The sequence below is a fragment of the Microcaecilia unicolor genome, chromosome 4 (genome assembly GCF_901765095.1).
Source record: "Microcaecilia unicolor chromosome 4, aMicUni1.1, whole genome shotgun sequence".
NCBI classification, from domain to species: domain Eukaryota; kingdom Metazoa; phylum Chordata; class Amphibia; order Gymnophiona; family Siphonopidae; genus Microcaecilia; species Microcaecilia unicolor.
This window is the reverse complement of record NC_044034.1, coordinates 78,078,455-78,106,436: the sequence shown is the minus strand read 5'-3', so window position 1 is coordinate 78,106,436 and position 27,982 is coordinate 78,078,455. Positions and strand designations below refer to the sequence as shown.

General features: G+C 45.4%; 1 protein-coding gene across 4 annotated transcripts in view; it reads left to right on the top strand.

Annotated features, from left to right (window-relative positions):
- Window positions 1–27,982, top strand: part of LOC115468568 (NEDD4-binding protein 2-like 2) — a 169,153-nt gene that overhangs the window by 53,238 nt on the left and 87,933 nt on the right. For 3 of the 4 annotated variants that reach the window (XR_003941889.1, XM_030200369.1, XM_030200367.1), the window contains exon 4: window positions 20,101–20,189. Coding sequence is in view for 2 of the 4 variants with exons in the window: in XM_030200369.1 (XP_030056229.1) it covers window positions 20,101–20,189 (89 nt within the window). In the remaining 2 variants the exon portion in view is untranslated. Of the gene's footprint in view, window positions 1–665; window positions 742–20,100; window positions 20,190–27,982 lie in introns of all 4 variants that reach the window. The other variant, XR_003941890.1, reaches the window with a different exon arrangement.

The window sequence follows — 27,982 nt, the reverse complement described above, 5'->3', positions numbered from 1 at the left end:
GAAACCACAAGGGGTAAGTAATATGGAATCTTGCCACTTTTTGGGACCATTATTGGAAACAGGACATTGGGCTAGATGGACCCTTGCTGTGACCCAGTACTGCAATTCTTAGGTTCTTATGAAGTAATGTATAACAGGGAGTTCTTTAGTTCACTTCTGGTCATGCTGCCATCTTAATTTGCCCTGTTTTTGGTCATTTCTGTTTAATGGCCATCATTTATTGATGGAGTATATAGGTATAAGAAACAGTAGGTAGTCGTGATCAGCATGTGTTGATCTTCTCAACTTGCAGTTCCGGATGCATTTTGCACTGTTAACAAACTGTTTTCAATATGTATCTACAGTGCTTCGCAAAATCATACAATTTTACATTTTTCACATTCTGTTATCTGAAAATACAATTTAGGAGGTTTCATTTTTACTGATCCGTAAAAGATAATTTGCACTTAGTGTTTAATAGTTATAGAAGTATTGAAATAAGAAATAAAGTCTTGGTTGCATGAGTTTTCACTCCCTCTGTTACAGCAAAGCCAAATAAGCTCCATTTCCAAATATTTCCTTACCAAGCCCATCGTAAGTTAACTAGGACCCATCTGTATCCAGTCATAGTAGTTGAGCTGATACCACTGCTCCTGAATGAAGAATCAACTGTTTTTGTATTGTAGGAGGTGATTTTGAAACAGGTCTAAATGTGCCAAACAAGAAGCTGCTGAAGGGAATCTGGGATAAATTTTTTCAAAGGTACACATTGGGGGTGACTCTAAGAAAAATGTCAATGTGTTTGAATGTCCTTTGGTGCACTGGAAGGTCTGTCGTAAAGTGGAAACAGTTTGACAGCATCAAGATGCATCTTAGTAGTTAGGCCATCCCTCCAAAGTCAGTAGCTTCGGGTTAATGAAACAGCTGTGCAATGTCTTGATGAGGCCTAGGATGGCTGAGACTTAGGAAAATGTTGACTGAAGACTAGTCCATAAACAATTTCCAACCATCCTAAAGGAATTCAAGCTATTCTGTCAAAAAGAATGCATATTTGGTAGACATGTATCTTTAAGTGGCTCATGACTTATTGCTGCAAAAGGGCTTCCACAAAGTAATGTGTAAGGAATGTGAAGACTTGTATAATCAAAATGTGTTGGTTTCTTTAAAAAATTTTTTTAATTTCTATAATTGTTTCACTTTGGAAGTATAGAATAGGTTGTGACTGACCCCTACTTTTTTACTTTATATTTATTAGAATTTGACAAGAATAACTTAAAATAAAGCTAACATCAGTTATGTATTGTGACTCTTCAGTACATTGCATACAATAATTCTAATACCCAAAAGACCTCTGTTATCTACCACTTCCCCCCACTCCTATATTTCCCCATCCTCTCCCTCCCCATCACAGTACAGATCTTACGGGAATACAGAACCAGGAAACTTTAATGCATTCTGAACTGTACGTTTTTCACATTCAATTGTCCAAGAAATACAGGAGCTACGCCTGGGGGAATGCTGCACCATTGTGCAGAAATTTGTACAGGAAAAAGGTCTGCAGCACAAGTTTCAGTAACTGGCATCATACTCTTTTCTCCCCCATGTCTAAAAACCCCTTAGTAGCTCTTTCTCTCCCCCCCCCCCCACCCTCCGTGGGAAAAAACACACTCACCCTCTCTACCCTGTAGCAGTTGTTGCCATTCCTGATCCAGCCACCAGTGCATGGCAAGGAGGAGGAGAGTGGTTTCTCGTCAAGCCTCATCCTCCTCCTGTGCTACCCTGGGAGTCTCTGTTTAGAGGCCAACTGAAACCTCTTTTTCCAGTTTCAGTCAAAATTTTCTGATTGATTTTTTGGCCAAAAACAATTTGATCCTTGGTTATGGTTGAAACTGAAACTTCATGAGGTGTAATTTGGTCTCTGCTTCCCCCCCCCCCCCTTAATTTCCATCCTTACCACCTACCCACCTGTAGGATCCCCATGCCTACTTAACAATCCCTGGTGGTCTAGGGTTGTAGTTGAGGCAAGAGTGATCCTCAGGTTGTTCTGCCTGCGGCTGTTGCAAGGAGTTGAGAACTTGGGGGAGGGAGGTTGCAGAGAGGTTTGGGCTCGTGCTTGGAGGGTGGAGTGAGACAATTAAGGAGAGCAGGGAGAGAGAGAGAGCTAGGATCTTGTTGATGAACTGGGAGCGAGAAGAGGGGAGAGGAAAGAAGGTGTGGGCAGGAAGAACTAGGAGAAGAGAGAGAAAGCTGAGTCATACTGCTGAGAGGAAGGATGATCATGCATAAGAACAGATCATTCAACCTAAGTGGAGGTTAGAGATGGGGAGGATTGAGCTTGTAGAAGTTGGGGGTGTCAGGCCTGGGGTGAGGAGGATCCAGTCTTTGTGATGGGGGAAATTCGGCACAAAAAAATTTAGAAATATAGCATGCAGTTGAATTTGAAATATTGTGTACAGAATTTTCAAAATTGTTGACAGCAGAGAGACACCCCCTGGAGTTTTTCCTATGTTGAAGTGAGAGGTTCACACCATAAGGTAATGGTTTCCCCCAAAGCAGCCCTTGCTGGATGAAAGACTACCTTGTCAGACTTGATTTTATATTTGATTCTCCAATAAAATATTGTTTATCATCCATTAACTCTGTCTGCTTCTACAATTCCATCAAATAAATATGAAACATTTCCTGTTCCCCCCCCCCCCCCCCAGGTAATAAGCAGGTTCAAATTCAATAGCTCTTGATCCCAACACCTGTCTCATGATCAGGGCCAAAGATGCCACCTTTGCAACTTCTTTTCAAGAGCCTCAGTTGAGGAAAAGACTTCTCCTTACCTGCTGGGTAAGGAAATCCTCTTACTCCAGACAAGGAAGCAAGTGCATTTTCATGTCTGTGTACTAATTCTTTTCTCCTTTCCTTTAAATAACATGCGGAAATGGAACATAAGAATATAAGAGTAGCCATACTGGGTCAGACCAATGGTCCACCTACCCCAGTATTCTGTTTTCCAAACAGTGGCCAAGCCAGGTCACAAGTACCTGGCAGGAACCCAAATTGTGGCAACACTCCATACTACAAATCCCAAATTGGTATTAAGGATGTCCTAAAAAGAAAAATGGCATATACATATTTTTTATATGAAATGCGTAAGGTAAATGTCAACAATTTAACTTTTCTTATCCTGCTAGACCAGACCAATGAGTTGCATCCCACTATCAGCAGATGAAGGTAGAGAACTGAAGTCTTTGACATGACTAGTATGAGAATTGGTGCAACCTGGAACCTGAAACTCTGCAGTATTTCTCTACCTCCATAAGATGGTGAGGTTGGACTGGTGCATGAGGTTTTCTTTCCCTTGGCCCGACTCCCCAGGATTCATTCCATAGCCTGCATTGTTGAGGTAGAGTTCCTGGCTGGTATTTTTTCTAGGGTTCAAGCTTATGGCCCTTACCCCAGTTGAGCTCGAACTAGTGCAGACCCTCTGCAGCCCCAATCATTAGTGCCTGACATAAACAAGGAACGGTTTCCTACGAGAAGACTAGGACACCTGGAAGAGTAGGGAAGGGATTTAGGACAAACACAACAGACTGATGGGTCACCTTCACATAATTCTGTTTCTTTGATATTTTTCTCAAATATTCATCATTTGCCCTTTGTAACCTCTTTACCTATCACTCATTCTGGTCCTTCACTGAAAATGGCTCTGTTTTAATTCAGAGTCTGTTTGAAACAAACAGACAGACACTTGTTAAAGTTTATGGCCCATTACTAGGGCTAAGCAAGCCTGTCTATGGTCTGTGAGAAAACCAAGACACAAGCTAGCTAATTGCCCTACTAGCTTAAAAACAAAAAAGGAATGTTACACAAAGCTGACTGAGCTGAAAAACCAAACAGCTCTATACATGCCCCGTGTGAGGAACAATTGGGATAGGGCATATTGCTTCAGGCGGTAGACCTTTGATTCTGTGGTGGACATGGAATAGAACGTCCCGATCAGTCCTTAACTGGGTGGTGCCTGCAGCACTGAAGAAAGGTGTGCCGATGACCGTGAATGCAGACGGTCCACTGTGAGGAGACAGACACTGAGGGGTGCCGGCCGATGAGCCATGTCTAAGGTGATTGAGAGAGTGGATTTGTAAGTATATGCCTTTGGAGACGTCCAGTGGTAAGTTATACCTTCTACCCTGCATCAATAGCTTCAGAACAGCTAGCCAGGGCAGAAGGGAAGCCCAGGAGTGTAGTGGTGCTATTGAAGTAAGGGAAAGTGATAGGTCATTCTTCCTAGAGCACTATGTTGGTTGTCCCAGTCATTAGCTCACAGGCTTCTCCTCAGTGAAGCGTGCTGGCACACGTCCCTGTGGGGGCCATTGCCAGCAGGGGTGGGGATGAGGTACCCACCAGCCCCTGATGCACTCCTGCAGGATATATATGTTCTGTCAGATTTTATTCCCCCAGCTCTTTGCTGGGGGAGTATAGTTCTACCCCAAAATATAAGAGAGAGACAGTGGGGAAGTCAAAGCAGCTGAAGTGTCTGAGAGCAGCGCAAAATTGGTGGCAGTTGGGAAGGTCGAGCCCGGTAAGGTTAGGAGCTTGATCTGTTGTTTGTGTCAGGGACAGTCATTTTTGCCTCTAGGATTCCCAGAGCTCCATACAGGGGAGAATTGCAGCTATGCTGCATCAAGCTGGATTAAGCCCCTTCCAGCCATGATAATCCCATCTTTGGTGGGAATGGCGTCCATATTACTGCTGACTCACTAACGTTTGGGTAGGGCTACAGGTTATATGTGGAGGAGTGGCCTAGTGGTTAGGGTGGTAGACTCTGGTCCTGGGGAACTGAGGAACTGAGTTCGATTCCCACTTCAGGCACAGCTCCTTGTGACTCTGGGCAGGTCACTTAACCCTCCATTGCCTCAGGTACAAATAAGTACCTGTATTTGTAAGCCGCATTGAGCCTGCCATGAGTGGGAAAGCGCGAGGTACAAATGTAACTAAAATAAAAATAAAAAATATTGCACACAAGGTGGACAAGTCCCCCTCCCACTTGGCAGAGGAGCAGACTTCCGAGCTCAAGGTGATGCAATCCATGGTCACAGCTATTGCAGGACATTGCAGATTGTGTCTGCAAGGCTTTAGCAGGGGGCAGCTGCCTTGATGGGGGTGGGGTGTCATTGGGACCCTGAACATCCTATTTCAGTCAGCAAAATGGCTTCAGAGAGTGAGTGATGGTGCGGTCCTGGAGAATGGTCAGCGCTTGGGGGCTAGATGAAGAAGATCCAGAAGGCTTTCACCATGAAGCAACCTTTCCGGCCCTGGGGGACCTCTCTCCTGACAAGAAGAAGGTCATGCATTTATTTTGGCAAGAGGCGTTCAACCAATTTATGTTCTCAGCCTTGCACATCTTGACTCCCTCCCAAGATAAGGCTTTGGATGGGAATCCCATATTGGAAGGTCTTTGGAAGCTGTCTAAAGCCTATCTATAGGGCCTCTCAGATTGTCCTTGCAGAGTGTGAGACATCGGAGGGTATACTCAGGAGTACAAGCTCTTGGGCAGACTGTACCCACTTCCGTGCAAGGAGCTGGACAGATTGCTTCAGCTCCCCAAGGTTGGGTGCCTTGATCATGGTAGTGATCAAGAAGATCACCATCCTGGTTGGGGGGGGGGGGGGTGCTGTGTCATCAAGGATGCCCACAATCAAAAAGGTAGAGCAGCTCCTTAAGAAGGCATTTGCCTCATCATCCATAGGAGTACAGGCTGCTATGTGCGTAGGTTATGTAGCATAGATGTTCTTGCGCTGGATTCAGCAACTACTGGAGTCCTCTGAGTTAGCCTGCCTGGAGTATGGGCCAGCCTTTTTGATGGATGCTTTTTTTTTTTTAAAAACCATCTAGTCATCATTTCATCATGGTCAGTAGCTTCAATTGTAGCAGTCCGCAGTTAGTTGTGGCTGCAACGTTGGACGACAGATACAGCTTCCAAAGTGGGCTTAAACTGCCCTTCAGGGGTTGCCTGTTGTTTGGGGAGGACTTGGATAAGCTGCAAGGATCTGGGAGAAGCCAAGTCACAGCATCTCCCAGAGGACCAACTCCCTGCATTGGCTCTGCTTTAGTACAATAGGTCTTGGTCCAAGAACTGGGACAAGTACCATTTGGGTCAGTAGTCTTTGGCAGCTTCCAGGGTGACGAAAACCCATAAGGGTCTGCGCTTTCATGGAGTGCAGAGAATGAGGGAGCCCAGATCTTTGTTTTCCACCGCAGGAATCAAACAATCTAAAGAAGATCAGCAGGGCCCCTTGGATTAGGTGAGAGCCATCTTTTACCACAGGTGAGCCCTTATCACTTCTGACTAGTGGGTTCTGAAAGTGGTGCAGCATGAATACATGCTAAAATTTGCTCAACCAGTTTCTGACTTTTATGAAATCCCCTTGTGGTTCTCGAGGGAGGCAGTGGAGCTCATTCTCCAGTGGTTGCTTCTCCTCAGAGTCATGGAGTCAGTAATCTCTGTAGATCTGGGGGTGGGGATGCTGTTTGAGCTGTTTTGTAGTTCCCAAGAAAGGAGACTCCTATCCCCTGGACCTAACGTTTTGTGCCTCCCACCATGTCCCATGGTTCTACGTGGAGATGCTGAGATCAGTGATCCTCTCTGTCCATCCAGGTGAGTTTCTAACCAAGTTGGATTTGGCAGAGGTCTACCTTCATATCGTGATCAGAGTGGCACACAAATGCGTCCTTCATTTTATTGTCTTAGGCAAGCATTTTCAATTCAGGGCTCTGCTGTTCAACCTGTCTGCTGAGCACCATACCTTTGCCAAGGTGATAGTGGTGGTGCACCTCCACAAACAAGGTACTGGGACATCCTTACTTGGACGATTGGTCCTTTTGGGCTAATTCCGAGAAGGACTCCAAGGAAGCAGTAGTGATGGTGGTGGTTTGGTTGTTGAAGTGCATCCATTGGGTGGTAAATTATGTGAAGAGTCATCTGCAAGAACTGGAGTACCAAGCAGTGCGATTTGACACCAGGGGGAGAACAGTGTTTCTCCTGGGAGAGTGAATGCTCAAACTCCATTTACAAGAGAGTCCTGTGTGCACAGGAGGCCTCACAGACCTGGGACTATCTCCAGCTTCTAAGTTCCATGGCAGCGATGCTGGAGGAGGTATCATGGGCAAGGGCCCACATATGTCCTCTTCAAAAGACCTTGTTGTCTTGATTGGCACCTCACTCACAGGAATTCACCCAGGGCTGGGTGGAGGTTCCTGACTTGGTAGATTGTGCCTAGGTTTCTTAGGGGATTCCCTTATATCTGCCCATCTGGGTAGTAGTTACCATGAATGCAAGCCTCTCTGGCTGAAGAGTGCTTTGTCTCAGCTAGGTTGTTCAGGGTCAGTGGTCTCAGATGGAAATGACTTGATCCATCAACTTCTAGAAGCGAGGACCATTTGGTTAGTGCTTCAGTGGATTTTCCCCTTATTGAAGGGGAGGGCAGTCCAGTTGATTCCTAAGAATGCTGTGGCGGTGGCTTACATCAACAGACAAGGAGGAACTAGGAGTACAGCCATGGCATTGGAGGTCAGCTGGCTGTGCCATTGAGTGGAGCTGCATCTTGCAGCAGTGTCATCAGTTCACATTGTGGGGACAGAGAATGTTCAAGTGTTTTATTTTCAGTAGGAGTTCTTCAGTCTTCCTGCTCCTGCAGCACGTTGGAGTCATCTATCCGCAATATGATGATATTTCATCATAATACAAAGTGTGTCCTAGTTTATAGTCACAGGAAGGAGTTTGGCTCAGCTGGCAGCCTCTCTATGTGGTCCCACCCTTGCTTCTCATTGGTCAGGTCCCCTGCAGAGCAGCTAAGTATCTGTTTTTAGTCATCCTTTTGGCCCTAGATTGGCCCTATCACTCTTGATACTCAGATCTATACACCTGCTGGTGGGATCGCTGTTGCTGCTTCTGCAGGGACAGGGGCTGGTGATATGGAAGATCCTGTTCCCTTCTGGCTTATGGCATGAACTTTGAGAGGAATTATCGAAAAAATAAAGACTACTCGGCCTCAGTCATTGCCAGGCTGCTCAAGGCCCACGGGCAGTCCACATTCTTGGTGTATATCTATTTCTGGCAGATATGTGGATTATGGTGTGTTGAGCTTACGCAGGCGCTTTCTTGACTAGGAAAAATCTGTTCTTTTGCTATCCCTAGACCAGTCAGCTGCATTTGATTTAGTTGATCATCGTCTTTACTCCAATGGAGTCTCAGGAACAGTCTTGGATTGGTTTTCTTCATATCTAGATAAATGCCAGTATACAGTGCACTTCAACAGTTCTCTTTCTACACCTTTCAGTCTAGATTCTGGCGTTCTGTAATGATCAGTACTGTCATCAACATTATTCAATATATTCCTGGCACCTTTGTTACTCTTAGTACAATCTCTAGGCTTCACTGTTTTCATCTATGCAGAAGATGTCCAAGTGCTCATTTCTGTAGATACGTGTACTTCCCTTTAGATCTTTGTCATTAACCAAAAGCTCTCCCAACTCTGATTGGCTTACAGAACATAAATTAGTCCTGAATCCCGCCAAATCAAAAACTATATTCTTTCAGCATAAAATGAGCCCTCCCTTGTTAGCACCCATCTGTCTTGCTAATATTCTTGTACCTCAAGTGGAGACTATCTGTATCCTAGGAATACTCATAGATTCAAAACTCTAATTTCAGGTAGTCAAACCCTCCTTTACAAATTGCATCTCATTCGTTCCATTCGCTCTTTACTCCACCCACTGGTACTAAATATATTAGTAATTTCTCAATTGGACTATTGTAATGTTTTATATAAGGGCCTTCGAGTCAAAGATCATCATCATTTACAAATTATTCAAAATACTGCTATCCACCTTATCTCTGATACCTACAAGTATGACCATGTTACCCCTTATCTTAAAGAAGCTCACTGGCTTCCTATCTCCCACCGTATTACTTATAAAACTCATCCTGCTTGTTTTTAAAATCTTGTGCTCTGAACAACCTTTCTATCTTATTTGTTATCTTATTCCTTTTAGCCCCGCAAGAGCACTTAGGTCTGCACAACGCAACCAATTAGTCATACTGAGTCATCGAGAATTAATTAATGAACACACCAGGCATGTTATTTTTACAGTACAGGGGCCTTATGTGTGGAATTCACACATTCTTCTGAGCAGGTTTTTCGAGAGATGCCTTAGAAGATACTTGGAACGTTTTTTAACCTCCCCTCCACTGTCCTATCAATTAATGTAGTTCTCCCCCTTCCCTAATAGTCATGTCTGTGTTTTTTTTAACCATGTTGTTTATTTTCTACTATTTTTAGATTGTAAGCCACCCTGAAGGTATCCCCATAGGACGAGATAGAAAGACTAAAATAAACTTGAAACTTGATGTGGTGAGCAGAGTTATCTAGTTGTCTTGCATTTCTGCAGGAAGGTTTGGAACTAGAGTTGGCTTTAAGTTCCATGAAAGTTCAGGTGGTGGCTCTTGTTTCTGGATCAAAGCTCAGTTGGTGTTCCTGGTGGCACTTGTGGATGCCATGTATTTTTTGTGCAGGTTCAAACATATTTGTCACCCACTCTTCACTCTTTTGCCCTAGTGGGACCTCGGCTCTCAACACTTTGGCGGGATCTCTCTTTGAGCTCTTGAAGTGGACATCCTTGAAGGATCTTATGCTGAAGGTGGTGTTCCTGGTCACAATTTGCTCAGCCAGGCGAGTTTTGGAATTAGCATTGTACTCGGTACAACCGGACCATCTCGGGTACCGACCCCCACGCATAGTGTCTCCAGTGCCTTGGGCCCGATCATCTACCAGCTGCTTGTAAGCTGTGTTTTTTGGTGAAAAAAACAGACCCAAGTGTCTCGGGAGGCTCAACGAGAAAAACATTTTGCGGATTGGTCTGGTCCTTCGATGTCGGCATCTGTACTGAGGTCGGTGGCATCGGCGTTGACGTCGAGGGAAGCATCGACTTCGACAGCAGCACAGGCAATGGCTGCCAAATGACCACATCGCACTGGGAGCAGCGAAGCATCGAGTGGGTCTCCACCTGTCTCGAGGCCTACTGCTATGCAGGCCCCCCGGGACCGCCCTTTGTAAGACCCAGCCCCGAGGAGGTGTGAGGATTCCACGTCCTCTTCGGTACCGAGGAATCTCGATGACGGGCGTCGAGCGAAGGCTAAGAAGCACCGTCATCGATCTCCTTCCATACGCGGTACCGAGAGCTCCGGGGAGCCGAGAGATTCGGAAGTTGAGAAGCGTCAGCGCTGAGACGACTGCTCACCCTCTATACAGGAGGTGCCGATGCGTCGGTCTTCTGACAGCCTGGTACAGGCTCTCGAGCCCCCACAGATTCTGCCACAGGCCCCTGCACTGGCTCCGCAGCCTTTTCCGATAGCAGCTCTTGACGAGCGCATCAGGGCCCTTCTTCCAGAGCTTCTGGAGCGATTGCTGCGCCAGTCTACTGCGGTGCCAGGGGTGCTTGCGTCTTCTGCACCGTCTTTTGAGGCGGCATCTGGTCCTTTGCCTGTGGTGAGGTCCCCAACCTCGGCATCGGCTGCCATCCGGGTCGACTCTCCTTCGATGTCGGCGGAGGAAGCTTTGTCGCAGTCCAGGCAGGGGTCGACTTCTCGACATCCCCCTCGAGGCCGTTGCTGCTTGACGTCGAGACAGGCTCGGGTTCGGGCTGCTCTTAGAGAGCTTTTGTCCGCTACCGAGGATGAACGTTCGTGGGAGGAAGAGGAAGATGCCAGATACTTTTCTGAAGAGTCCTATGAGGTCCCCTCTGATCCTACTCCGCCCATTGAGAGAAAGATGTCTCCACCTGAGAGTCTTTCTTTTTCCTCCTTTGTTCGGGAAATGTCTAAGGATATTCCCTTCCCTATGGAGGTTGTGGATGAGCCTGGGGCCGAGATGCTCGAGGTCTTGGATTATCCTCTCGACCTACAGAGTTTGCTGCGGCTCCTTTGCATAACACACTTGGGGAAGTTCTTATGCAAAATTGGTCGTTCCCTCTCTCTAATCCAGTGGTCCCCAAGAAAGCTGAGTCCCAGTACAGAGTCCATGGAGAGCCGGTAATGGTGAAGTCTCAACTACCTCATGATTCCATGGTGGTGGATTCTGCTCTCAGGAGAGCCAAGAGTACTGGGGACTATGCCTCGGCGCCCCCAGGCAGAGAGTCTAGGACCTTGGATTCTTTTGGGAGAAAGACGTATCAGGCCGCTATGCTCACAGCCAAGATTCAAACATACCAGCTCTACACAAGCATCCACTTGCGAAACTCGGTGAGGCAACTGTTTAGTTTGGTCGAAGCTCTTTCTCCGGAGCCGGCCGAACCTTTTCACCAGGTGGTCAGGCAGCAGAAGGCGTGTCAAAGTCCTGGCCAGGGGTACTTATGACACTTTTGATGTGGCATCCCGAATGGATGCTCAAGGTATAGTGATGCGCAGACTCTCATGGCTGCGTTCTCTGACCTGGATCATAAGATCCAGCAGCGAATGGCAGATGTTCCTTGCCAGGGGGATAACCTTTTTGGCGAAAAAGTAGAGGACGTGGTCGATCAGATCAAGAAGCACCATGATGCTTCTGCTACCACCTCCTCATCTAGGAGGTTTTTTGGAGGGAAAGAGGAGTGCTCCCTATTCCTGTAATAGGCGTAGGTACACTCCTGCTTCTCGGAAGCCTACTCAGGCTCAGTCCCAGCGCGCTCGTTCCCATCAACTGTGTGCGCCTAAGGCCCCTGCGGCTCCCCAGCAAACGCAAGGGACGGGCTTTTGGCTGGCTCCAGTGCAGCATAGCCTCAGAAAAAGTGTCCGTGCCGGACAACTTGCCGGTCGGGGGGGGGGGGGGGGGGGGGGAGGTTATTTTTTCACCAAAGGTGGCCTTTCATAATCTCTGAACGGTGGGTTCTTCAAATAGTCCGCTCAGGATAGACACTCAATCTGAAATCCAAACCTCCAAATTGCCTACCAGGAGCTCATTCTTACAGCTCCCAGCACAAGCAGGTACTTGCAGAGGAACTCTCCGCCCTTCTAAAGGCCAGTGCGATCGAACCAGTTCCACTAGGGGAAGAAGGGCTGGGATTCTATTCCAGGTTCTTCCTTGTGCAAAAGAAAACTGGGGATGCGTCACATCCTAGACCTAAGGGCACTGAACAAATTCCTAGTCTGTGAACAGTTCAGGATGGTTTACCTCGGCGCCCTTTTTCCCATGATTCAGGAAAACGATTGGCTATTCTCTCTGGACTTGAAGGATGCCTATACCCACATCTCGATACTCCCAGCTCACAGGAAGTATCTTTGATTTCGGTTGGGAACTCGGCACTTTCAGTACTGTGTGCTTGTGTGCTGCCCTTTGGTCTCACGTCTGTGCCCAGGGTTTTCACAAAGTGCCTGACAGTTGTCGCAGCATCGCTATGCAGACTGGGAGTGCATGTGTTCCCTTATCTCGATGATTGGCTGGTGAAGGGCACTGGAGACGCAGGCGCTCTACAGTCCATGCGGATGACTATTCGAGTGCTAGAGCTACTGGGGTTCGTGATCAATTATCCCAAGTCCCATCTAGTCCCGGTTCAAAAATTGGAGTTCATTCGAGCTCTGTTGGACACCTGGACGGCTCGAGCTTATCTTCCCCAGGCAAGGGCAGACAATCTCCTGGCCCTTGTGTCCATGGCTCGAGCATCGCAACAGATCACAGCTCGGCAGATGTTGAGACTCTTAGGACACATGGCCTCCACAGTTCATGTAACTCCCATGGCACGCCTACATATGAGATCAGCTCAATGGACCCTGGCTTCTCAGTGGTGTCAGGCCACAGGGGATCTAGAGGATGTAGTCCATCTATCCACCGACTTTTGCAGTTCCCTTCATTGGTGGACCATTCGATTCAATTTGACCTTGGGACATCCTTTATAAATTCCTCAACCACAAAAAGTGTTGACGACGGATACATCCCTCCTAGGGTGGGGAGCTCATGTAGATGGGCTTCACACTTAAGGAGCTTGGTGTTTTCTGGAAAAGGGTCTTCAGATCAACCTCCTGGAATTACGAGCGATCTGGAACGCTCTAAAGGCTTTCAGAGATCGGCTGTCCAACCAAATCATTCTGATTCAGACAGACAATCAGGTTGCTATGTATTACACCAACAAGCAGGGGGGCACCGGATCTCGCCCTCTGTGTCAGGAAGCAGTCCAGATGTGGCTTTGGGCGTGCCATCACGGCATGTTTCTCCAAGCCACATATCTGGCAGGCGTAAACAACAGTCTGGCTGACAGATTGAGCAGGATCATGCAACTGCACGAGTGGTCGCTTAACATGGGCGTTATCCTCAAGATTTTCTGAGCATGGGGCATCCCCTCGGTGGATCTTCTTGCCATTCAGATCAATCACAAAGTCCTTCAATTCTGTTCCAGACTTCAGGCCCACGACAGACTAGCGTCAGATGCCTTTCTCCTACATTGGGGGACAGGCCTTTTGTATGCGTATCCTCCCATACCTCTAGTAGGGAAGACTTTGCTGAAACTCAAGCAAGACTGGGGAACAATGATCCTGATTGCTCGTTTTTGGCCTTGTCAGATCTGGTTCCCTCTTCTTCTGGAGTTGTCCTCCAAAGAACCGTGGAGATTGGACCCTTTTTCTTGTCCTATACGGACCCTGTTTGAATATCTTCTACACTTATCAGAGTCTGGTCTCAAGACCAACTCCGTAAGAGTTCACCTTAGTGCAATTAGTGCTTATCATCAACGTGTAGAGGGTAAGCCTGTCTCTGTACATAAGTACATAAGTAATGCCATACTGGGAAAAGACCAAGGGTCCATCGAGCCCAGCATCCTGTCCTCGACAGCGGCCAATCCAGGCCAAGGGCACCTGGCAAGCTTCCCAAACGTACAAACATTCTATACATGTTAATCCTGGAGTTGTGGATTTTTCCCAAGTCCATTTAGTAGAGGTTTATGGACTTGTCCTTTAGGAAACCGTCCAACCCCTTTTTAAACTCTGTTAAGCTAACCGCCTTCACCACTTTCTCCAGCAACGAATTCCAGAGTTTAATTATACGTTGGGTGAAGAAACATTTTCTGTGATTTGTTTTAAATTTACTACACTGTAGTTTCATCGCATGCCCCCTAGTCCTAGTATTTTTGGAAAGCGTGAACAGACGCTTCACATCCACCTGTTCCACTCCACTCATTATTTTATATACCCCTATCATGTCTCCCCTCAGCCGTCTCTTCTCCAAGCTGAATAGCCCTAGCCTCCTTAATCTTTCTTCATAGAGAAGTCGTCCCATCCTCGCTATCATTTTAGACGCCCTTCGCTGCACCTTTTCCAATTCTACTATATCTTTCTTGAGATGCGGCGACCAGAATTGAACACAATACTCAAGGTGCGGTCGCACCATGGAGCGATACAACGGCATTATAACATCCTCACACCTGTTTTCCATACCTTTCCTAATAATACCCAACATTCTATTCGCTTTCCTAGCCGCAGCAGCACACTGAGCAGAAGGTTTCAGTGTATTATCGACGACGACACCTAGATCCCTTTCTTTGTTTGTAACTCCTAACGTGGAACCTTGCATGACGTAGCTATAATTTGGGTTCTTTTTTCCCACATGCATCACCTTGCACTTGCTCACATTAAACGTCATTTGCCATTTAGCCGCCCAGTCTCCCAGTCTCGTAAGGTCCTCTTGTAATTTTTCACAATCCTGTCGCGATTTAACAACTTTGAATAACTTTGTGTCATCAGCAAATTTAATTACCTCGCTAGTTACTCCCATCTCTAAATCATTTATAAATATATTAAAAAGCAGCGGTCCTAGCACAGACCCCTGAGGAACCCCACTAACTACCCTTCTCCATTGTGAATACTGCCCATTTAACCCCACTCTCTGTTTCCTATCCTTCAACCAGTTTTTAATCCACAATAGGACATTTCCTCCTATCCCATGACCCTCCAATTTCCTCTGTAGCCTTTCATGAGGTACCTTGTCAAAAGCCTTTTAAAAATCCAGATACACAATATCAACCGGTTCCCCTTTGTCCACATGGTTGTTTACTCCTTCAAAGAATTGAAGTAAATTGGTCAGGCAAGATTTCCCCACACAAAAGCCGTGCTGACTCGGTCTCAGTAATTCATGTCCTCGGATGTGCTCTGTAATTTTGTTTTTAATAATAGCCTCTACCATTTTCCCCGGCACCGACGTCAGACTCATCGGTCTATAATTTCCCGGATCTCCCCTGGAGCCTTTTTTAAAAATCGGCATTGCATTGGCCACCCTCCAATCTTCCGGTACCACACTCGATTTTAAGGATAAGTTGCATATCACTAGCAGTAGCTCCGCAAGCTTATTTTTCAGTTCTATCAGTACTCTAGGATGAATACCATCCGATCCAGGAGATTTGCTACTCTTCAGTTTGCTGAACTGCCCCATTACGTCCTCCAGGTTTAACATGAAGTCAGTAAGTTTCTCCGACTCGTCCGCTTGAAATACCATTTCCGATACCGGTATCCCACCCAAATCTTCCTCGGTGAAGACCGAAGCAAAGAATTCATTCAGTCTCTCCGCTACGTCTTTGTCTTCCTTGATCGCCCCTTTTACCCCTCGGTCATCCAGCGGCCCAACCGATTCTTTTGCCGGCTTCCTGCTTTTAATATACCGAAATTTTTTTTTACTATGTTTTTTTGCCTCTAATGCTATCTTTTTTTCATAATTCCTCTTGGCCTTCTTTATCTGTGCCTTGCATTTGCTTTGACACTCCTTATGCTGCTGCTTGTTATTTTCAGACTGTTCCTTCTTCCATTTTCTGAAGGCATTTCTTTTAGCCCTAATAGCTTCCTTCACCTCACTTTTCAACCAGGCCGGCTGTCTTTTGGACTTCCGTCTTTCTTTTCTAATTAGTGGAATATGTATGGCCTGGGCCTCCAGGATGGTATTTTTGAACAGTGTCCACGCCTGTTGTACAGTTTTTACTCTCTCAGTTGCCCCCCCTAAGTTTTTTTTTTTTTTTTTTACCCTTCTCATTTTATCATAGTCTCCTTTTTTAAAGTTAAACGCTAACGTATTTGACTTTCTGTGTACAATTACTTCAAGGTCGATATCAAAACTGATCATATTATGATCACTGTTATCAAGCGGCCCCAGTACCATAACGTCCCTCACCAGATCATGTGCTCCACTAAGGACCAAGTCTAGAATTTTTCCTTCTCTCGTCGGCTCCTGCACCAGCTGCTCCATAAAGGAATTGTACCTCTGTAGCGTGTCCCGATGTTACATTTACCCAGTCTATATTTGGATAATTGAAGTCACCCATTATTATCACATTACCCATTTTGTTCGCGTCTCTGATTTCTTTTATCATTTCTGAGTCTACCTGCTCATCCTGGCGAGGCGGACGGTAGTACACTCCTATCACCCACAATGATTCAAAGGTGTGATTTGTGTTCTGCTGAATTTGTAATCTATCTGAGTCAAGGCTCTCGTTAACATACAATGCTACCCCTCCACCAGTCCGGTCCACCCTATCACTATGATATACTTTGTATCCCGGTATGACAGTGTCCCATGGTTATCCTCCTTCCACCAGGTCTCAGTAATGCCTATTATATCCAATTTTTTATTTAGTGCAATATATTCCAACTCTCCCATCTTATTTCTTAGACTCCTAGCATTTGCATATAGACATTTCTGAGTATGTTTGTTGTTCCTATTTGCATGATGCTTAGTACCTGACACTATTGATTTGCCATCTTTTGTCTGATCTTTAGTTGTATTTAAGGGCACCTGGCCTACCACGGTCTGTTGTGCAACCTCGCTATCCAGAAACCCTATCTTCCCTGTTTGTGAGGTATCTTGGCAAGATACCTTTTCCCGAACCATGCGCTTTTGAGCGATTGTCGGCCTTCCCCCCCCCATTTCTAGTTTAAAAGCTGCTCTATCTCCTTTTTAAATGCCGACGCCAGCAGCCTGGTCCCACCCTGGTTAAGGTGGAGCCCATCCTTTCGGAATAGGCTCCCCCTTCCCCAGAATGTTGCCCTGTTCCTAACAACTCTAAAACCCTCCTCCCTGCACCATCGTCTCATCCACGCATTGAGACTCCGGAGCTCTGCCTGTCTCTTGGGCCCTGCGCGTGGAACAGGTAGCATTTCAGAAAATGCTACCCTGGAGGATCTGGATTTGATCTTTATACCTAAGAGCCTAAATTTGTCTTCCAGAACCTCTCCCACATTTTCCTATGTCATTGATACCCACATGTACCAAGACAGCGGACTCCTCCCCAGCACTATCTAGAATCCTATCTAGGTGACGCGTGAGGTCCGCCACCTTCGCACCAGGCAGGCAAGTCACCAGGCGATCCTCACGTCCACCAGCCACCCAGCTATCTATATGCCTAATGATGGAATCACCAACTACAACAGCTGTCCTAACCTTTCCCTCCCGGGCAGCACTTGGAGACATATCCTCGGTGAAAGAGGATAGTACATCCCCTGGTGGGCAGGTCCTGGCTACAGGAGTACTTCCTACTTCACCAGGGTGATGCTCTCCTTCTAGGAGACCTCCCTCTTCCAAGGTAGCACAAGGGCTACTAGACTGGAGGTGGGACTTCTCTACAACATCCCTGTAGGTCTCCTCTATGTACCTCTCCGTCTCCCTCAGCTCCACCAAGTCTGCTACTCTAGCCTCAAGAGAACGGACACGTTCTCTAAGAGCTAGGAGCTCTTTGCATCGGGCGCAAACATATGACATCTCACCAACTGGGAGATAATCATACATATGACACTCAATGCAAAAGACTGGATAGCACCCCTCTCGCTGCTGGACTGCTGACTCCATCTTAGTGGACAGCCTTTAGTTGTTAGTTTCATGAGCGGTTTGCTTTTGTCAAAGCCCCCGGTCAAACCTCCACCAGTGTCATGGGATCTCAACGTTGTTCTCACCCAGCTGATCAAAGCTCCTTTTGAGCCACTGAATTCCTGCCATCTGAAGTACTTGACCTGGAAGGTCATTTTCTTGGTGGCTGTTAACTTCAGTTCGTAGAGTCAGTGAGCTCCAAGCCCTGGTAGTGCATGTACCTTGTATCAAGTTTCATCATAACAGAGTAGTCCTCTGCACTCACCCTAAGTTCTTGCCGAAGGTGGTGTCTGAGTTCCATCTGAACCAGTCAGTTGTCTTGCCAACATTTTTTCCCCATCCACATACCCGCCCTGGTGAAGACAAGTTGCACATCTTGCACTGTAAGAGAGCATTGGCCTTTTACGTGGAGCGGACAAAGCCCTACATACAGTCTGCCCAGTTGTTTGTTTCTTTTGATCCCAACAGGAGTGGAGTTGCCATCGGAAAACGCACAACCTCCAATTGGCTAGCGAATTGCATATCCTTTACTTATGCCCAAGCTGGGCTGACTCTAGAAGGTCATGTCATGGCTCATAATGTCAGAGGCATGACTGCGTCAGTGGCTCACTTGGAGTCAGCTTCTGTTGAGAAGGTTTGCAAGGCTGCAACATGGTCTCATCAGTCCACACATTCACATCTCACTACTGCCTTCAGCAGGATACCCGATGCGACAGTCGGTTTGGACAGTCGGCGCTGCAGAATCTGTTTGGGGTTTTGAATCCAACTCCACCCTCCTAGGCCCATTTCTGTTCTGTTTCAGGCTGCACTCTCACTTAGTTGTGTTTCTTTTCAGGTCAATCTATGTTATGTCCATGCCGTTGCGAGGCCCAATTGACCAGTGTTCATTGTTTTGAGTGAGCCTGGGTGCTAGGGATACCCCAATCGTGAGGACAGCAGGCTGATTGTTCTCACAAACCCACCCTCCTCCCTTTTGGAGTTGTTCTAGTTCTCTGGTTGCTTTTTATTAAACTGAGGGTGACACGCTCGTGCCGCGGGTGGGAAGCCATTCGCGCATACACAGTGTGCTCTCGAAAGATTTTTATTTTGTTTGCAAAGTTTTGCTGGTTTCCTGGGCCTCCGCAGACGTCGACCCAATCGTGAGAACAATCAGCCTGCTGTCCTCGGAGAATACCTGCTACAGGTATGTATCTTCACTATCTGTTCAGTTTTGTATTTCAGGGCCCAAATAAGAGTAATGCTGTGTCTGAGTCCTCCATTACACGTTGGATTAAGGCGGTAATTGAAGCAGCCTATGTTTTTTGAGGGAAAACTGTTCTGGTAGCTCTCTGCATGCATTCTTATAAGCACAGGTGACCACCTGGGTGGTTTCTGCTGCAGAGTGGCAATTTGGTTGCCATTGAATTCCTTTGTGTGAAATATTACAAGATTGATGTTCTAGCTGGGGGTGATGCTCCCTTTTGCAGAGTGGTGGTTTAAGGGGCCTTGTCTTTCCCTGCCCAGTAATGTAGTGCTTTTGTTAATCTCATTGGTTTGGCTTGGTCTAGCAGGATGCTAAGGAAGATGAAATTATTCATAGCTGTTAATTTAATTTCTTTGAATCCTGCTAGATCAGTCCAAGGGTTGCCCTTAAAGACTTTCTCTTGTATGGATTTCTTAGTACCTTTAACGTGTACATAAATTTTATTGTTGAGGGGTTGTTAGTGCATTCTGCTGTGATACCCTCTAGTGGTAAGATCTAGTTATTTTCTGCTGCTTTTGGCATTTACATACTGGAGAGTTCTTGGCTGCACCAGATCTTATACTTGTGATGCCTCTGGAAGATTTTCAGTTCTCTACCTTCATCTGTTAGGGGAACAGAACCCATTGGTTTGGACTGGTCTGACAGGATTCAAGGAAAGGAAATTAGTAGGTATGAATAAATGTCATCTTTTTTTATAATAGTGGTAATATGTTACACACCACACACTCCCATATAATGTTCTGTGACTTTCTGTTCCTTTACGTATTTTAACAGCTGTTCGTGGGTAACAATTATGTAATATCACAGGAAGTCTAAATTGTTTTTTTCTTTCTGCACAGTTTGTAAGTTTGTAATTCAGTGCCCTCATCAACTTTATAAAAATGCCCTTTTTGATTTGCTTTCTAGGTTTAATTTTTAATTGTCAGTATTTTACTAATGAGGTACTTAAGTCGCTGTTATTGCTGTATGTGAGCTGTGGTCATAAAGATCTAGACTTTCACAGTGTAATATATTTCATTACAGCAAAAAAAGCAATGGATGAAGAAATCTCTCCCATTATAATAGACAACACAAACACGCAACGCTGGGAAATGAAGCCATATGTAGAAATGGTAAGTCTTATTGGCAGTGCAGCATTAAACGAGCAATATATATTTTTCACATTACTACTAACTGGTTAGGGACAATAACATACTGATTAAACTTAAACCAATCAGTTTGGCATGACAGGATGTGTGGGTGTGAGGGGAAGGGGTGGTGGTGAATAATAGCTGAAAGACTGCATAACAGATGTCTTAAATCTAAAAAATTTAAAAAGAAAATCCCTTATTCTTCTAGACCAGTCGAGATCAGTGGGTTATGCTCCCCTATCAACAGCTGGAAGCAGAAACTCTGGATTTTCCAGTGACTAAATCAACAGCATAAGGATTGGTGCAGCATTTGAACCTGCCAGTATTCTCTGCTTCTAGCAGGTGGATGCAGTTTAGACTGATGCAGCGGGTTTTTGGCTTTCTTCTTTTCTGTAAGCCTGACGTGCATGGGCACAGCCTGCGGCCCTCAGGTTATCCCTGGTGGCCAGTGAAGGTCTCGGGGATTTGGTCTGTGGTCCTTTATTCTGATTGAGCTCTGGGAGTCCTCTGCATCCCCAGTGCCCTGTCCTATGGGTTTCTGCCCGGGTGAGACTGATTCTTACTGGAGTCCCCTGGAGCCCTACAGGTGGAATAAGTAGCCATTTATGGGTGTCCCCCCCACCCTCCACTGAATTTTTTTTGTGTCCATTATTGAAATTTTTTTTTCTGTTTATTTTTTCTTGTGGAGGCTTTCTCTTACATAAAATGATTTTTAAAAAAGAGCTCCTTTTGGTCTTAAGAGGTAATGACACAGAAAGAGCCGGTAGTGTCTAAGTGGCAGTGCTGCAGTGTGAAAGGAGATATGGGACTTGTGGGAGCCAGCTTCTTTTGGCCAGTATGTGATGTGTGAGGACCCTTCACTTTCAGGAGAGTTTTCTGTCGCCTCTGTTAATGGCCCATGCTTCTTAGTATCAGAGGCAGTTACTCCCATTTCAGCTGCTATTTGTGCGCTGCCAGGAAACATGGGCATTTTGGAGCCTAGACCCATTTCTTCTGCTCTATGGGAGACCCAACCCATTCAAGCTGCGGCTTCGAGGGAACCTCTGGGACTGCAGGCAGTGCAAAGAAGCACAGTAGAGACCACTTTACCAGAGTTCTTTCCATCCTAGGACCAAAGTTTTCTGCAAGAGATGAGCATCTACTTTCATAAGACTTTAGGTGCTTTGTTTTATTACTCAAGCAGAGTTAAGATCTGGACAGGTGGCAGGTGAACAGAAAGAATCTCTTTGCTGGTGGGAGTTATAGGCCTTGAGTGCCTTCAGCTGGCCAGTGAGGGTGTTGTTGCTGTCCTGATTTGTACTTTGGACCTGGTGGATGTTTGGGGCACTGCTGAGGAACATGAAGGGACTAGGCCCCTTGGGAGCCTTTCGCTAGAGGAGGGGGAGCTATACCAGGATGAGCACGATGAGTCCTTAATTATTTGACTGTTCTGTGAGGAGGAGTTGGCATCTTTCATTTTGCAAGTGATATCTCTGCAAATAGAAGAGTCGTCAGAGAGTGACCCCATGTTGGAGGGTCTTTGCAAGTCGCCTAAGTCTTTTCCACACCAAAAGACCCTGAGGAAGATGATCGTCTCGTAATTGGAGGCTTCTTAAGCAGTGCTGAAGGGCTGTTGGATTATGGGGAAGCTTCAGCCCCCACCTCAGCAGGATCTGGACTTTGCTCCATCTTCCTCAAGTAGATTTACTGGGTATGGCAGTCACTGGGAAAACCACCATCCCAGTAAAGGGAAGTATGCCATTGAAGAACTCTCTCAGAACTGGAAGGTTGAGGTTCTCCTCAAGTAGGCTTTTTCTTTGTTGGTGGTGGTGGGGGGGGGGGGGGGAGATGCAGGCAGCGGTAATGTGGTAGGTACGTCTCTCATGCCATTCTGACTTAGATCCAGCAGTTGGCTGAAAATCTGGAGTCAGCTTGGCTGGAGTGACCTTTTTGGCAGATGTGGTTCACTTTAGTTAATGTTCTCTGGCCTCAACAGTGGTAGTGTGCAGCTGGCTTTTGCTTTGCAATTGGTTTGAGGATTCTAAGGCACATTTGAGTAAATTTTCTACTAGGAGGCTGCTCATTGGGGAGCACCAGAGAAGCTAGTCAAGAATCTGGGTGACATTAGGCCTTAGAAATTACTGAAGGATGGTCCCTATTCTGCTTTCAGAGGCTCCTCAGTAGAGCTGTTATTAGGATTAGGGGAAAGTTCAGTCAGTCAAGTAAACTACTGTAAGTCTGCTTCGTTTTGGTCATGCAGGCTCCAGAAGAATCGGCTCTTTTGGGATGCCTGAAAGGCCTGGTTAGGGGGAACCCAATAAGTTGCAGAGAACCTGTTTTGTGCAGCCCAAGTGGGAGGCCATTTCCATCCATTTTTTTTCTTGGAGTGGGTCTGTAATATTACCAATCAGTTGGGTGCTCAGTGTGATTTGTCATGCTTACACCTTAATGTTTAAAAAGCAAACAAAACATTTTTGATGTGTTTATGATGCATTCCTGTAGGGTGGTGGAAAGAAGGGTGGTTACCAAAACCTTGAATAGGCTTATACCATTGGAGGAGCAAGTCGAAGTTTAGTCCATATATTTTGTGGCTCCCAAGAATGGAAGTTAGTACTCCTCCTCCTCCTATTAGACATAAGCAGTTCTGTACACAAACATGTAAGAGAGTCCCTTTTCAATAGAGCTTACAATCTAGTCAGTAGCCAAACAGAACAAATAAAAAATTATGGAGTTTCATTTATTATTGTAATGTTTAAAATAGTATGGGTATTAAAAAGGTGAATAAGCAGCCTCAAAGAAGTGGACTTTTAGCCTGGATTTTAATAGGGCCAGAGATAGAGCTTGACATACTGATTCAGGAAGTCTATTCCAGGCATACTGTGCAACAAGATGAAAGGAACAGAGTCTGGACTTAGCAGCGGAGAAGAAGGGCACAGGTGGGAGTGATGCAGGGAGAAGTAAGAGAGGAGAGATGCTGAGGTGCTGCAGAATGAATGCACTTTTAAATCAGTAAGAAGTTTGAACTCTATACGAAAACATGGAGCCAATGACGTGACTTGTGAAGAGAGGTAATGTGTGTGTATCAACACTGGTGGAAGATAAGTCGTGTAGCATAATTTTGAACAGATTGAAGGAGAGAAAAAGTTTAGTGGGAGACCTATGAGAAGCAGGTTACAGTTGTCTAAGTAGGAGGTGATGAGAGTGTGGATAAGGGTTTTGGTAGTGCCTTCAGAGACAAAGGGGCAAACTTTGGTGGTGATATAGAGAAAGAATGACAGGTTTTACCAGTGTCTTGGATACGTGCAAAGAAAAGCAGAAAGGAGTCAAAGATGACTTCAAGGTTATGATCTGAGGAGACCTTGAAGATAGTGAAATCCACAGAAATAGAGAATGTGCCGTGCCCCGTCAGAATATCTATGACAAGGCATGGCACAAGGGTACTCATAGAAAACAAGGGGTAACGCTCCTAAGGAAGCACTGGCGAAACAGGGGCTCGCTGTAAAGCATTCCCAACAGTCTACGCTAGTAAAAAGATAAGTACCTTGCGTTCTGTATTTGGAGTCTGATTAAAGATAAATTACAGCATAAGAAATCTGAGAAGATAAAATTCGAAAATAAAACAGAAAGCAAAGCCAGAGGTTTTTGTCTCTTGAAGCTCACCAGAAGTTCACACTTCAGAAATCTGTTTTAAGCGGTGAATTCTGGATAGTGAAGCTTTCACTCTGATAATATCAAAAGCGAAAGCGGAGCTCTGAAGTCTTTTCCTCTGCAATTATAACGCAATATATTTGCACTTTGGAGAGTTTAGCTTGCTTCAATAGTATTTTGAATTCAATTTTAGAAGAGAAATAATCTGCAAGTGCATTTGTGGGGGTTGGATGGTTGATGAATAGTTTTTCATGAAGAATTTATTGAGGATGCGATTACTTTTTCAAAGTAAGATTTTCTTTTTTAGCTAGTTTCACCTTAGAGTTATAAATGTTACAGTGGTGTTTACAAACTTGTAATGAAACAGGTGTTCTGTGTTTACAGCAAAGTTCCTCTGCTGGGTGGGGCCTGGCTCTTCTGTAACTGCAACCCATGATGGTATCAAGTTTGTTTTTGTCTAGTACTAAAAGTGGTAGAACTACTAGGATAAAGAATAGAGATAGGGCCAGGGACCCATCCCAGATGCAAGTTTGGTCTTCCAAAGAGTATTCTGAAAAATTAGCCGGAAACAATGTATGTAACTGCGGAATAGAAGCAATATTTCTAAAGTGAGTCTGGTTATCATTTGGTTGTGGAGATTTCAGTACAGGTTTGTAGTGAGGGGAGAAAAGTCCAAATGACAGTAGAAGGTGGGGTAGGGGTTTGGTAAGGAAATTCAAAGACTGGAATGAATATATGGGTGTGATGACTAAATCCAGCATATGCCCATCTTGGTCGACACAAGGTGAATAGGCAGTACATGGGCCTCCAGGATGAGCTGGACTTCATCCAAACTGACGCCAATGCCCTTGATCCCTTGGTATTGGGTCAGGGAAGGTGACGTCCCTCCTGGAGAATGGCCCGGATCTGCTCCTCAAGGTGACCCTGGACTGTCTGAACGAGACCTAGATCCTTGAGATAAGTATGGAAAAACCTCACCCGGGGGTTATCCAGGACATTGACATGTACATTAAAATCTCCTGCTGCAAGGAGATCAGAAAATTGTAAGGACTGGTCAGTCAAACTGACGCCAGTGCCCTTGATCCTTGGCATTGGGTCAGAAAAGGTGGCATCCAAGTTCCTCCTGGAGCATGTCCTGGATCTGCTCCTCAAGTCCAGTCATCAGTAAAGGCTAGGGCCCGAATTGATAGCCTGATCCCGGCTGGTGCAGAAACTTTTCAGATACTGACAGTGTTGATGCCCTGGTGTTCCCTGGCCTCTCTGCTTGGCATCAATGTCCTTGGCATACAAGAGGACACCACAAAATCCTTGTGTGCCCTTGGGCCGGGATCAGATGTTCAGTTCTGATGGGTGCTACTGATACTCAATGTCAAAGCAGGAGGCGACCTCCTCGATGCTGATTCATCTCCAGTGCCCAGTGGAGCTCTGGGAACTAAAGATACTGATGCTTCCAATTCCGATGTACCGGTCTTGTCTTCGCCAAAGATATTTTGGCGCTGCTGTTCTTAACTCCTAATGCTACTTGTTGAAAACTATGAACAGTTTACAAGAAGGTGGATTATGGTTGGTTCCAGACATGACAGGCACCATGAATGAGGATAAGTAGTAGTAGTAGTAAGTCCTTGAGGGACATGGTCCTGCCACACCTGGAACACTTCAAAAACCACTAGTAGTTTTCTGGGCCATGTCAGGAAAAATAGTCAAAATTGACTATGAAGACTGAAAAAAACAATTTACTCAACTGGGTTGCTTGAGGCCTACAAGGGCCTAATGAGCAGATCTCTTCTTCAGTGAGTTTGTACAGGAGATGGTGATATCCATCCCATTACATATCAAGATGAGCTCAGGGCGGAGGTGTTGGACATCTTTGATTTTGACGCCCCCTCCAAAAAAAGATGTGACAGTGCACTTGCACAGAATCCTTCAGTCTTACAGATGAAGCAGTGAGAAACTCTCCTCTCTGTACAACTCATTCATGAGAAGGCCAATTCCATGTATAGAGTACAGAAAGCTCCCGGATTCGAGAAGCTTCAGCTTTCTCACCATTCTGTAGTAGTCGAATCTGCTCTCAAAAAGTGTCAAGAGCTCCAAGACTCACTCTTTGGTGCCCCCAGGGGGAGAGACTCAGACTTTGAAGTTAATTGGGAGGAAAGTTTTTTTAGAATGATTTGCTTTACTCCCATATACGTTCTTACCATATCTCCATGAGTATGCAGTTATGGAACTTAGTGCTCAGTGTGGTGGATTTTGCAGACACTCTACTACTAGAGAAGTCTGCAGACCTCCACCAGCTAGTAGCCAGGCAGCAGGAGTGTAGAAAGCGCATGGCAAGGGCAGCCTGTGATGCCTTCAGTGTAGCAACCAAGGCTTTGCCATAGGTATTGGGATGTGCAGACTTGCCATACTGCATGCCTTGAACTTGAAACCAGGAGAAGCTGGCCAATGTTTCCTGCTGGAGTGATGATGTTTTTTTTTTGTTTTTTTTTTTTAATTTGTAAGAAGTCTTTTATTGAAAATTCTAATTAGACAACATACAATATTCATCGCTCTACACTGGCATGTTTACAATGTAGCCCAGACAAGATGAAACCCAGGTAGTGCAATTTACTGCCACAGTACAACAATGAAATATAAACTGTAGAAACTTCAACTTTTTATTGAAAAAAAAACATTTCCCCCCCCCCCATCCCCCATCTAATCAACAGCCCCCATCCATTGTTAAATCCTGCCCAATCCCTCCCACCCCCATCTATTAAGTGATAATGTTTTTGATGATAAGGTGGAGGAAAGTGTAGTGATAACATCAGGTCACTTTTGGCACACTCCTAGCATATCCTCCTCCTCCAAGGAAGTGGTTGGCCGGAGGGACAATGGAGGACTTATTACTCTCAAAGGCGTAGGTTTACTCCTCATCTATTCCAGACAGCCCAGAGCTTGTGTCACCAGGAGAAAAAGAGGAGGGATTTTACTCTCAAGTACTTCCTGGTTCTCAATAAGACAAAAAGATTTTGTCTGATCCTAGACCCAAGGACCTTGAACAGATAGCTATCAAAAAAGAAATTCAGGATGGTTTCCCTGGGCACCTTAATCTCAATGATTCAGGAAAATGATTGGCTGTGCTTTCTGGACTTGAAGGATGCCTACACCCATGCTCAGATGCACCTCAGTCACAGGAAGTATCTTAAGATTTTGAGTTAGAAAAACATTGCTACCAGTATTGAAGTCTGCCCTTTAAACTCATGTTGGTCTCCCAAAGTTTTTGCAGAATGTCTCGCTGTAGTCATAGCATCGCTACGCAGACTGGGAGTACACGTATTTCCCTGCCTGGATGGTTGGCTGGCAAAGAGCACATCAAAGGAAGGAGCTTAAGAATCGATGCAAAGAAATATTCAGTTGCTGGTTCTACTGGGGTTAACATGAACTCCCCCAATTCCCATTTCTTTCGTACATAACAATTGGAGTTCATAGGAGCCCTGATAGACATTGCTCGGGCCTGAGCTTTTCTTCCGGATCAAAATACAACCGTAAGATTACTATATTCAGCTAGGGAATTTGAACATGTCTGCCCCCTCTTAATTAAACTACATTGTTTACTGATAGAAGCACACATTGATTTTGAATGTTGTTTATTAGTTCATTCTATCTCACTCTCTCAGCTCCCACTATATACGATTAGTCCACAGTCTTATATGAGTAATTCACAGGAAAATAATCAATTGCATTAGGTGAATTCCACGAATCTTGGTAACCTCAGCAGTGCCTCTTGCTTGTGAACTCACAGTAGTAAGATACTCAGCACGTACCTCTTCATTGGTTCACCCGAAAAAATTATTTATATATATATATATATATATATATATATATATATATACGATACTTCCGTTTAGAATGAAAAAACTTAAATACTCATCTTAATATTGTCAGACTGGGGGCACTATGTCCGACATGTATGTTTCGCCTTCCCAGCCTTTGTCAAGGACTGTCCCCTAGATGAAAAAATATTATACTGTATGAGATTAATCCCTTACTACCCCCACACAGATAAAAATATATCATTACATCTCTTACCCTTTGCCGTCTCTAGCACCAGCTTAGATTATGCTTAAGGGAAAAACCCCAACTAAGATGGCAACGGCGTCTTACTACCA